Source organism: Hemiscyllium ocellatum, chromosome 24 (genome assembly GCF_020745735.1).
Source record: "Hemiscyllium ocellatum isolate sHemOce1 chromosome 24, sHemOce1.pat.X.cur, whole genome shotgun sequence".
Taxonomy (NCBI): Eukaryota; Metazoa; Chordata; class Chondrichthyes; order Orectolobiformes; family Hemiscylliidae; genus Hemiscyllium; species Hemiscyllium ocellatum.
Window position 1 is genome coordinate 12,750,335 of NC_083424.1, and position 12,910 is coordinate 12,763,244.

At 44.8% G+C, this 12,910-nt stretch overlaps 1 protein-coding gene across 1 annotated transcript in view; it reads right to left on the reverse strand.

The window, feature by feature from the left end:
* The window catches only part of LOC132827442 (seizure 6-like protein), a 184,936-nt gene that overhangs the window by 34,869 nt on the left and 137,157 nt on the right, over window positions 1–12,910 (reverse strand). The window contains exon 10 of the mRNA XM_060844130.1: window positions 11,378–11,574. Coding sequence (XP_060700113.1) covers window positions 11,378–11,574 — 197 coding nt within the window. The remainder of the gene's footprint in view (window positions 1–11,377; window positions 11,575–12,910) is intronic.

Consider the following 12,910-nt stretch of genomic DNA (forward strand, 5'->3'; position numbering starts at 1 on the left):
CCTTAGTACTGACCATCCATCAGTGCAGCACTCCCTTATTACTCACCCCCCTACAGTGCAGCACTCACTTAGTACTGTCCCTCCAACAGTGCAGCACCCCCTTAGTACTGACCCTCCAGCAGAGCAGAACCCCCTTAGCACTGACCCTCCAAATGAGCAACTCTTCCTTAATACTGACCCTCCAACAATGTTGCACTCTCTTAGCATTGACCCTCCAGCAGTGTAGCACTCTCTTAGTACTGACCCTCCAACAATGCAGCACTCCCTTAGCACTGACCCTCCATCAGTGCAGCATTCCCTTTGCACTGAAACTCGAACAGAGCAGCACCCCTTTAGCACTGACCCTGCAGCAGTGCAGTACTCCCTTCGCACTGACCCTCCAACAATGCAGCATTCCCATAGCTCTGACCCTCCAGCAGTGCAGCACTTCCTTTGTCCCAACCCTCCAACAGTGCAGCACTCCCCCAGTACTGAACCTCTAACAGCGTAGCACTCCCTTAGTACTGATCCTCCAACAGTGTAGCACTCCTTTAGTACTGACCCTCCAACAGAGCAGTACTACCTTAGTACTGACCCTCCATCAGTGCAGCACTCCCTTCGCACTGACCCTCTAGCTGTGCAGCACCCCCTAAGTACTGACCATCCATCTGTGCAGCACTCCCTTAGTACTGACCCTCCATCAGTGCAGCACTCTCTTAGTACTGTCCCTCGAACAGTGCAGGACCCCCTTAGCACTGACCCTCTAAATGTGCAACTCTTACTTAGTACCGACTCTCCAACAATGCTGCACTCTCTTAGTATTGATCCTCCAGCAGTGTAGCACTCCCTTAGTACTGACCCTCCAACAATGCAGCACTCCCTTAGCACTGACATTCCATCAGTGCAACATTCCCTTTGCACTGACCCTCCAGCAGTGCAGCACTCACTTTGCACTGAACCTCCAACAGAGCAGCACTCCCATAGCTCTGACCCTCCAGCAGTGCAGCACTTCCTTTGTACCAACCCTCCAACAGTGCAGCACTCCCTTAGTACTGTACGTCCAACAGTGTTGCACTCCCTTAATACTGATCCTCCAACAATGCAGCAGTCCCTTAGTACTGACCCTCCATCAGTGCAGCACACCCTTAGTACTGTCCTTCCAACAGTGCAGCACTCCCTTAGTACTGACCATCCATCAGTGCAGAACTCCTTTATTACTCACCCCCCTACAGTGCAGCACTCACTTAGTCCTGTCCCTCCAATAGTGCAGCACCCCCTTAGTACTGACCCTCCAACAGTGCAGAACTCCTTAGTACTGTCCCTCCATCAGTGCAGCACTCCCTTAGTACTGTCCCTTGAACAGTGCAGAACCCCCTTAGCACTGACCCTCTAAATGTGCAACTCTTCCTTAGTACTGACCCTCCAACAATGCTGCACTCTCTTAGTATTGATCCTCCAGCAGTGTAGCACTCCCTTAGCACTGACCCTCCATCAGTGCAGCACTCCCTTTGCACTGAACCTCCAACAGAGCAGCACCCCTTTAGCACTGACCCTGCAGCAGTGCAGCACTCCCTTCGCACTGACCCTCCAACAATGCAGCAATCCCATAGCTCTGACACTCCAGCAGTGCAGCACTTCCTTTGTCCCAACCCTCCAACAGTGCAGCACTCCCCCAGTACTGAACCTCTAACAGCGTAGCACTCCTTCAGTACTGACCCTCCAACAGAGCAGTACTCCCTTAGTACTGACCTTCCATCAGTGCAGCACTCCCTTAGTACTGACCCTCCAACAGTGCAGCACGCCCTTAGTACTGACCCTCCAACAATGCAGCACTCCATTACCACTGACCATCCAACAGTGCAGCACTCCCTTATTCCTGACCCTCCTGCAGTCTAGTACTTCCTTTGTACTGACTCTCCAATAGTGCAGCACTCCCTTAGTCCCGCACCATCACTGTGGATTATATGCGTACCTTTCACAACAAGGTGTAATCTATTTGCACTACTGCTCCTTTAATAATAATCATTCAGTCACACTGATACAAAATTACAGAACAGTAACAGCTCAGAAGGTGACCAATCAGCCCATCCTACCTGTGTTGGCTCTGAAGGAGCAATTTCAAGGAACATAGGAATTGAACAGTCCATTCACCCCCTTGAGTTGGTTCCACATACATTAAGATCATGGCTGATTTGTACCCTAACTCTATAAAACTACTTTTATTCCAAATCACTTCATACCTTTGCATTAAATCTATGAAAGAATTAGATTTAGCAACTGATTCAGCATCTGCTGCCATTTGTGGATTGGAGTCCCAAACCTCTCCCACCCTTTGTGTGTGGACATGCTCTCTAACATCTCTCCTGAACTGTCGGGCCCAAATTCTCAGATGATAGCCCGAGTTCTAGAATCCCCAACCAATAATGGAAATAGTTTACCTTCATTTAAAACAAAAAAAAATGAACTGTGGATGCTGAGATCTGAAACAAAACAGAAATTGCTAAAGAAACTCAGTGGGTCTGGCAGCATCCGTGGAGAGAAAGCAGAGTCAACATTTCAGGTCCAGTGCCTCTTCTTCGGAACTGATTGCAGCTAGGGAAAGGTTGGCATATGTGCTAAAGATCTTAGGGCGGCACGGTGGCACAGTGGTTAGCACTGCTGCCTCACAGCGCCAGGGACCTGGGTTCAATTCCAGACTCAGGCGACAGACTGTGTGGAGTTTGCACATTCTCCCCGTGGGTTTCCTCCGGGTGCTCCGGTTTCCTCTCACAGTCCAAAGATGTGCGGGTCAGGTGAATTGGCCATGCTAAATTGCCCGTAGTGTTAGGTAAGGGGTATATGTAGGCGTATGGGTGGGTTGCGCTTCGGCGTGTCGGTGTGGACTTGTTGGGCCGAAGGGCCTGTTTCCACACTGTAAGTAATCTAATCTAATCTAATCTTTATTTACCCTGTGACCCCAGAACCACTCCCTACCACCACAAACTTCTCCAATAGCTGTGCGCAATCTTCCTTTCTCAATGATATCACAAATTCCTCATGAATTGACCTTGACTAATCCTGATGTTACCGCATTCTCAGGCAGTGCATTTCAGATCCTAACCACTTGCTGTTTGAAAAGGCTTTTCTTCATGTGAATGTTGCCTTCTTTTGCTAACACCATGTCAATACCTCAGGCAATGGTCTCTGCATTCTCCTCTTCATGTTCCCTATTTATTTATGAAGAGAAAGGAAATTATGCAAGAACAAAATTAAAGTTGCTCAATTACATTATTCAGGGGAAATGTGATTAATACTTTTTCTGTCTGTTTGATATACAGCAATGTGGTGAGCAATAAGTCAAAGTAAATGAAGCAAGAAAGATTGTAAAATTGTTCTGTCACTGGCAGACATAAAGCCATCACAGATTTAAGACAGTATAAGGTTAATACTGATCTGGACACAGCAATGTAAATGGCCACTTCCCTTCAGATCACATGCCCCAGGCTGTTCCCCTAGCCAAGTTGGGCTAGTACAGCTGCAACACCTGGTATTGACCAGGCAATGTGAAAAATTTCTTAGGTATGTTCCATTCATAAAAAGCAGGACAAATCAACTCGGCCAAATATGACCCCATCAGCTTACTTTTGGTCGTGAGTAGAGTGATGGAAAGGGTCATCAACAGCGCTATCAAACAGCTCTTGTTTAACAATAAGCCGCATATTGGTGTTCATTTTGGATTCTACCAGGGCCACTCAGCTCCTGGCCTTGTTATAGGCTTGGTTCAAACACGCTGAGAACAACTGAATTCTAGAGGTGAAATAGGACTGATATCAAGGCTGTATCTGACAAAGGGTGGCACCATGGAGACCTCGCAAAACTGGAATCAATGGGAATCAAAGAGAAAACTCTCTGTTGGTGGCAGTCATACCTGCCATGTAGGAAGACGATTGTGATTATTGGAGGTCAGTCATCTCAACTTCAGGACATCTCAGCAGGAGTTCCTCAGGGTAGTGTCTGTGGCCCAAACATCTTTAACTGCTTCATCAATGATCTTCCCTCCATCATAAAGTCAGAATTGGGCATGTTTACTGACGGCTGCACTATGTTTAGCACCATTTCTGAGTCGTCCGATACCGTACCAGCTCATATCCAAATACAGCAAAACTCGGACAATATCTAGGCCTGGGCGAACAAGTAGCAAATAGCACTCGCAGAGTCAGGCAGCGATCATCTCCAAAAGAGAGAGAATCTAAGCATCACCCCCTGATATTCAATGGTATCAGCATCGTTGAATTTAGCAGAATCAATAACCTGGGATTACCATTAACCAGAAACTGAACTGGTGGAGCCATATAAATGATGGGTATATGAGTAGGTCATAGACTAGGAATACTGCAGCTAATAACTCACCTCCTGACTTTCTGAAGTTTCTCCACAATCCACAAGGTACAAGTCAAGAGTGTGGTGGAGTACCTAGGAGAAAGTGAGGACTGCAGATGCTGGAGATCAGAGCTGAAAATGTGTTGCTGGAAAAACACAGCGGGTCAGGCAGCATCCGAGGAGCAGGAGAATCAACATTTTGGGCATGAGCCCTTCTTCAGGAATGAGGAAAGTGTGTCCACCAGGCTAAGATAAAAGGTAAGGAGGAGGGACTTGGGGGAGGGGCGTTGGAAATGGAAGAAGGTCAAGGTGAGGGTGATAGGCTAGAGTGGGGGTCGGGGCGGAGAGGTCAGGAAGAAGATTGCAGAGGCCTGTGATGGAATACTCCCCACTTGCCTGGATGGGGGCAGCTTGAAGAAGCCTGACCTCAGCCAGGATAAAGCAGCTTCCGCTTGCTTGGCACCACATCTACAAACACCCACTCCCTCCACCTCCGATGCTCAGGAGCAGCAGTGTGTACTATCTACAAGATGTACTGCAGAAATTTACCAAGGCTCCTGGACAGTGCCTTTCAAACCAATGACAATTACTATTCAGAAGGCCAAGGGCAGCAGATACATGGGAATAGCACCATCTGCAAGTTCCCTTCTGAGCTACTTACCATCCTGACTTGGAAATATATCGTTATAAACCCTGGAACTCACTCTCCTAACAGCATCTGCCTCTGCCCAGAATGGATTGCAGCAGTTCAAGCAGACAGCTTACCAGTACCTTCTCAAGGGCAACAGTCAATGGCCAATAAATGCTAGCCCAGCCAGTTACACTCAAATCCCATAAAATAACTAAAATATTACATAAATGGCAAACACCTTTTCCCTATGTGTTCCAGGTTCAGCCGCCTGCGATAATGTTATTGGTTTTCATTTGGTGTCTCAAGTTGAAATCCCTTTAACTAAATTAGGAAGGCCCTGTTGTGCAGTGGGTTGCATGTTTGCCTCTGAGCCTGAAGCACTGGGTCTGCGTCACACCTCTGGACTTGATGGCTAAGTAAGGTGCATTATAATGTAGTGGAATGGGCTGTGTATCAATCTGCAAATCATTTCAACACACACTGAAGGCAGGCAGTTAAAGTAGGAGAGATTCCTGGTCAGCCATGTGATAGAAAGCCCATTGGAGCGTCCACCATCACTGTCCAAAATACAACATGCAGGCAAAAGCATAACTTGCCATGGAAGATGGTGGCAACATGGCATTGTCACCAGGCCTGTAATTCAAAGGAAATAAAACTTTCCAATGAAAAATAGTCTCATGAAACTAGCAACAATTGTCATTAGAAACCAACCTGACTCACTTTAGGGAAGGATATCTCCCATCTGATCTACATGTAACTGCAGACTCACAGCAATGTGGGTTGATGAAGGGCTTTTGTCTGAAGTTTCGATTTTCCTGCTCCGCGGATGCTGCCTGACCTGCTGTGCTTTTCCAGCACCACTAAAGTTGATTCATAACTGCTCTGGGAAATGGCGAAGCAGCCACTTAATTCAAGGGCAGCACGGGATGGGAAACAAATGCTGACAATAACATTCACATCCCACAAAAGAATAAAGGAAAAATCTCCCTGAGTGAAAGTAACACATTATGGCAACAACTGAGTTATTTTTCTTCCTTCATTGAAATCTCTCCATTGCAACAAAAATGAGTGAAGTATACTCCTGTCTCTGAGTCAGAAGTTTGTATGTAAATGTTCTGCTCCAGTGATTTGATTGCAAAATCTAGGCTGACATTCTGGTGTGGTACTGAGGGAGGACTTCACTGACAGTCTTCAGGATGTGGGATAAAAATGAGACTCTGTCTGTCTTCTCCCATGGACATATTTATCTATCTGGCCGCATCTGTGGAGAGAATTCAGAGTTATTGTTTCGGGTCGAGTGACCTTTCCTCAGAACTCAGATTTCTCTCTGCACATGCTGCCAGACCTGCTGAGCTTTTCCAGCAATTTCTGTTTTTGCCGCTGATTTATAGCATCCGCAGTTCTTTCAGTTTATATTCATTTAGCTTTCAGGAAATGTTGCTAAAACAGATTTTCAAGTTTTAGCACCTCATATTTGTGGGCACTTCCTGCGCAAGTTTCCTGGCCTTCGCAACTTGCATAAAGTCTGAAAGAAAAATATCTTAAGCACCATTATGATAGTGCTATACAGACCCGATGAGAGAATAACTTAGGAGCTTGAAGGAGATGCAGACACTCCTCATAGCCTCTGTTAAAATGTCTATCTGAAGAAAGCATTTGGTATGCTTTTCTTTATCAGTCAGAGTATTGAGTACAGGAGTTGGGCGGTCATGTTGCGGCTGTACAGGACATTGGTTAGACCACTGTTGGAATATTGCGTGCAATTCTGGTCTCCTTCCTATCAGAAGGATGTTGTGAAATTTGAAAGGGTTCAGAAATGATTTACAAGGATATTGCCGGGTTTGGAGGATTTGAGCTACAGGGAGAGGTTGAATAGGCTGGGGCTGTTTTCCCTGGAGCATCGGAGGCTGAGGGGTGACCTTGTAGAGGTTTATAAAATTATGAGGGGCATGGATAGGGTAAATAGGCAAAGTGTTTTCCCTGGGGTGGGGGAGTCCAAAACTACAGGGCATAGGTTTAGGGTGAGAGGGGAAAGATATAAAAAAGACCTAAGGGTCAACTTTTTCACACAGAGGGTGGTACATGTATGGAATGAGCTGCAAGAGGAAGTGGTGGAGACTAGTACGTTTGCTATATTTAAAAGTCATCTGGATGGGTATATGAATGGGAAGGGTTTAGAAGGATATGGGCCGGGTGCTGGCAGGTGGGACTAGACTGGGTTGGGATATCTGGTTGGCATGGATGGGTTAGTCTGAAGGGTCTGTTTCCTTGCTGTACATCTCCATGACTCTATGAGTCTATGACTTGCACTTAGTGCGAACATGCAATAATCTAAATCTTGTTTGAAGTACTACTCAGAGAGTAATAGGGGCTGGAATACACAGGCTGCAACAGTAGGAGACTTGTCAACTTTAAGAGCATTTAAATGGTCATTGGATAAACATACGGATGAAAATGGAATAGTGAAGGATAGATAGACTTCAGATTGGTGCCACAGGTTGGTGTAACATCGAAAGCTGAAGGGCCTGTACTGCGCTGTAATGTTCTATGTTCCATGTCAGATTCTGAAGTGGTTTTCCTCTACTACATGAGACCAAGTGGGCCTTGTATATCCCTACACTAAAATTACTTGCTTGCCACTTATTGCTTCCTGGAAGCAAACCTACCCCATGTTGAGCAATACTGCGAATTGCTTCATACAACATGGTGATCGGCGATGGAGATTGATGAAGAGGGAAGGAGCTGAGTGCATGGCGGAAAATGGCAAGCAAGTGGCAGGGAGCAGTAAGTGGCAAACAAGTGATTTTTATTATCGATATATTTACCTGCATTGTGTAATTATAATATCTATCCGACATGTGGTCATGAGAGGGATAGTTAAAAATAATACTGTAAAAGGGTTTGCGAATTGTGGATATGAGTAAGAACAGTTAGGAATCTCTGCTTTACAGGCCAGTTAATGACAGGGCCTGGATTTGGTGGCATCTGAAGAGCCTCATTGTGTAGCCTTATACCTGACATATGGTTACTCAGATGCGATAGCAGAGAGCCATATTGTCTGCTGAATCAGACCACAGCTTGAGTCAGTACCTTGTGGAGAGGAGGGGGAGGAAACCAGGGAAGAAAGTCCAAGTTGAAATGAAGCAAAGCAGAGAGCACCAGGTGTCTGGCTGTAATGTTGAAGCAATAATTCAATCCCATGGCTCCGCTCATGCTCATAAATCACTTAAGCTTCATTTTTTGTGTTTATATCAAACCAGCCAAGAATGAATTACTGCCTTATACATCACTGCCAACAAATTTACTGTCTTGTAATTATACAGTTTAGAAGTGTCTATTAATGACTTAGTTTAATTGAAGCTTTTGGATGTGTTTACTTGCTACTTCTGGATTGGAGATGGTGTGAATACATTAAAATACTCACCTGACAAGAAAACGGACTGTTCTGATTATGAGGTTGTGAGTAACTCTGAGAGAACCACACATTACAGGCAAATGATAAGATTTTTGCAGCAAAGAGCCCATTTTGTTTTCTCCTTGCCTTTTTTTTAAACCACTGCTCTTTTTATCCTTTGATAGAATCACACAGCACAGGAGAAGGCTAATTTGCCCTTCTGTCTGTAATAGCTCTTCAAAAGACCTATCCAATCACCCTCACTCCTTTACATTTCTCTCAATTGCTTTCCCTTACATATGTGTATTCAGTTCTGTGTTGAAAGTTACAATTTAGTGTGCTATCTCTGCCCTTCTGGATTCTGCTTTTCTAATCATAACAAACTGCTGTGCCTAATAAAAATACTCTCTCTCTGGTCTTACACCAATGATTTTAAATCTCTGCCTGCAGGTTACCAACTCTATTGCCAGCGGAAACTGTGTTTCTCTAACTCGCGAAGTCTCTCCCCTTTTGAATGCCAGTAATTTTGCTCTTTTGTAACTTTCTCTGCTTGAAGGAGACCAAGCCCTGCAGTCTCTCCACATTTGGTGAAGCCCCTCTTGCCCTTGTTAAATCTGGTAGACCTCCTCTGCTCCCTTCTCCAAGGCTTTGACAACCTTCCTAAAATGCACGGCCCAGAACTGAACTCAATAATGCAGCTGAAGCCAAACTGGTGATTTATCAGGAATCAGCAGAAATCCTGCACTTTTGTGTTGGTTGTACTCCACAATCCCAATTAATAAAACCTAGGGTTTGGCTGTATTTTCTGTCAGCCTTTATCCTCTGAGTTACAACCAGCCTCACTGGCAATGACCCACAGTCTGGTACTTCATACCTTTTGGGTCCTTTGTCCTGTACAATTTGAAATATTTACATTGGATAAATTAGTCAGAGCACTAAGAGTCAAGCTGTACAGGACATTAGTTACTGAAAATGTGTTGCTGGAAAAGCGCAGCAGGTCAGGCAGCATCCAAGGAGCAGGAGAATCGATGTTTCGGGTGTGAGCCCTTCTTCAGGAATGATGCCCGAAATGTCGATTCTCCTGCTCCTTGGATGCTGCCTGACCTGCTGCGCTTTTCCAGCAACACATTTTCAGCTCTGATCTCCAGCATCTGCAGTCCTCACTTTCTCCCAGGACATTAGTTAGGCCACTATTAGATACTGTATTCAGTTCTGGTCTCCCTACTTTAGAATTGATGCAGCAAAACTTGAAAGGATTCACAAGGATGTTGCCAGGTTTGGAGGGTTTGAGCTATAGGGATGGGTTGAATAGGTTAGGGCTGTTTTCATTGGAGCATTGGAGGCTGAGGGGTGATCTTATAGAGGTTTATAAAATCATAAGGGGCATGGATAGGATACATAGACAAAGTCTTTTCTCTGGGGTGGGGGGGGGGGGTGGACCAGAACGAGAGGGCATAGGTTTAGGGTGAGAGGGGAAAGATATAAAAGAGACATAAGGGGCAACCTTGACCTGTTGAGGGTTACCTGTGTATGGACTGAGCTGCCGGGGAAGTGGTGGAGGCTGGTACAATTACAACATTCAGAAGACATATGGCTGAGTACATTAAGAGGAAGAGTTTAGAGGGATATGGGCCAAATGCTGGAAATTTGGACTGAATTAATTTAGGATATTAGGTCAGCATAGACGCGTTGGACCACAGGGTCTGTTTCCATGCTGTGCACCTGTAATGTGACCTTGACTATTCACCTTATCCATGCCCCTCATGATTTTATACAACCCTATGAGGTCACCCCTCAGCCTCTGATGCTCCAGGGAATACAGCAGAAGTCTATCCAGCCTCTCCCTATAGCTCAAACCTTCCAACCCTGGCAACATCCTTGTAAATCTTCCCTAAACCTTTTCATCTTTCCTGTAGCAGTCTTTGCAAAACCTAGTGACATCTGGACCACTGTGGTTCAATCCCACAGCACAAATAGAAAGGGAACCAACAGAAATGTCAGCAGTGCCCCTTTAAAAAGAAAGCATCATCATTTTATATTGCAAATGCAATTAATCCAAATATTTAATGTCCATTTTATAGTCAAGAGGAAATGGTTAAAGTATATTACTGTTTATAGGGGTTTCATCTGCTTGCTGAACCTGCAATTACCCCTCATAATGTTGCAGCTGTTAGTTGTCAATAATACAAAACTTCACATCTAGATTCTAGTCACAGTTTTATTTGAAAACAAATTTTGTTTCAAGGTCAGCACGTTCAGAACTGAATTCTGCTTGCACACAGATGTGACACAGCAAGTATTGCACTGCTTTTCCTGCAGAGGTGAGAGGGGGGTGTGGAGGGGGGTGGGGTGGGGGGTGGGGGGTGGTGGATTGTGGTGTGTGGTGTGGTAGAGCCATTTCGAGCAAATGCTATGGAACTTTCCAGCATTAGGAAGTCACAGCCCAGATCTCCACCCCTCTGAAATGGCCACCTCGACATTCACTGAGACCTACCTCTGCTGCTGGGGGGTAGTGGGGAGCTCCTCATTCTCAAGAGATAGTCCCACCATTGCACTCTCACCCACTGGGTAGCTTTCAGACATGTCTTATTCTGAATTCCTCATGGCCTGGTTATCAAGTGCAATATTAAGCAGCTCGCGACACCTTTTGCCATCCATATCACATTCACCCACAATTCCCAGTTGTCTTTGATGACAAATCAATGGCCCCTCTGTTGAGTTTAATATTCTTATCCTAATGTTAAAAAATCTCCTCAAACCTTAACTGTCCTGATTTCTCTAACCCCCTTCAGACCTTCTCCCGAACACTTCCTCTGATTCTGCTTTCTTTTCCAACCTGCCTCCATCCACTCCCATCACTTTCTGATCTCTTTGGTCACCCTCTCCTACTTTCTTCTTTACCTGAGGATCTATTTTGTTAGTCAAGCCTATGGGAAGTATTTTGGGCATTTCCTTACACTAATAGAAAGTTGCTGCTAAAATATTACTGTTATCTGAACAGAAGTGCTACTCACCATAATAATTCATGATAAATCCTTGTCCCTTTCCAAAAATCAAGCCAGCAGGATCTGAATGAAATCTGACTGTAAGGTCAGAAGTAGTGGAGTACACTTTTAATGGGGCATTGCTTCCAACATATTGTCCAAGAATCCTCACAGTTAAGTCATCACCATCATACAGGGATAATATGTCGCTGTTAGTGAGGTTCAGGCTGTGAACGAGGAAGAAGAACAAATTCACAATTAACATTCACAATTTATACTTCTGTTTTCTCTTTCCATGTCCTGACATTGTCGGCCCACATGAGGGTTTAATTCCATGGGTAAGAATCAATCTTCACTGCCTCACGTTATATTCTTTAGTTTAATGAAAATATACCAAGCCTGCAATAAGGATTGTAAAACAAAGTTGAGATTTTTTAAAATTTGAAGGTAAAAGCTTATTCATGTAATGGTATCTGGGAGGCTAAACAGGAATGACCTGTAGGAATAATGTCGTGTTTCTGTCTACAGGGTCATCACATCTTGTCTAGAAGTGATGATTTGGAGATGCCGGTGTTGGACTGGGGTGTACAAAGTTAAAAATCACACAACACCAGGTTATGGTCCAACAGGTTTAATTGGAAGCACACTAGCTTTCGGAGCGACAGTTCTTCATCAGGTGGTAGTGGAGGGCTCAATCCTAACACACAGAATTTATAACAAAAATTTACAGTGTGATGTAACTGAAATTATACATTGAAAGATTGATTGTCTGTTAAGCCTTTATAGATGAAAATGCGTCGCTGGTTAAAGCACAGCAGGTTAGGCAGCATCCAAGGAATAGGAAATTCGACGTTTCGGGCATAAGCCCTTCATCAGGAAAAGCGTTTATAGAGGCTAGTGTGCTTCCAATTTAACCTGTTGGACTATAACCTGGTGTTGTGTGATTTTTAACTGTCTAGAAGTGAATAGTGATGGACCACAGTTTTAGAAATGCCTCTCGAAAGGTACATATATATATCACATCACACATCAGAGCTAAATGGGTGGTGCATGTATGGAATGAACTGCCAGAGGAAATGGTGGAGGCTGGTACAATTGCAGCATTTAAAGGCTTCTGGACTGGTATATGAATAGGAAGGGTTGAGAGGGATATAGGCCAAGTGCTGGGAAATGGGACTAGACATTAGGGAATGAAACTGTTGGCCTTACCCGACTTAGCCTGCATGTGACTCCAGACCCACAGCAATGTGGTTGTCTCCTGACTGCCCTCTGAAATGGCTGAACAAGCCACTCAGTTGTAACAATCACTGGAATGTCTACCTACAGCACATGGACTACAGCAGTTCAAGAACGCAGCTCACCACCACCTTCCCTGGAATGAATAAAACTAAATTGCACACCTGAAATAAAGAAGCCTGAATCCATTCCAAAACCAGGTTCCAGGGCTTCATCTTCGCATTTGAGATCAATTGACCAGTGTCTGTCAAGCCTCAATGCATCTTGGGCCATAATCCTTCAGTAGGTTCTTGGGGGAGGGAGTATTGGTTTGGAACTGAGCTTGTG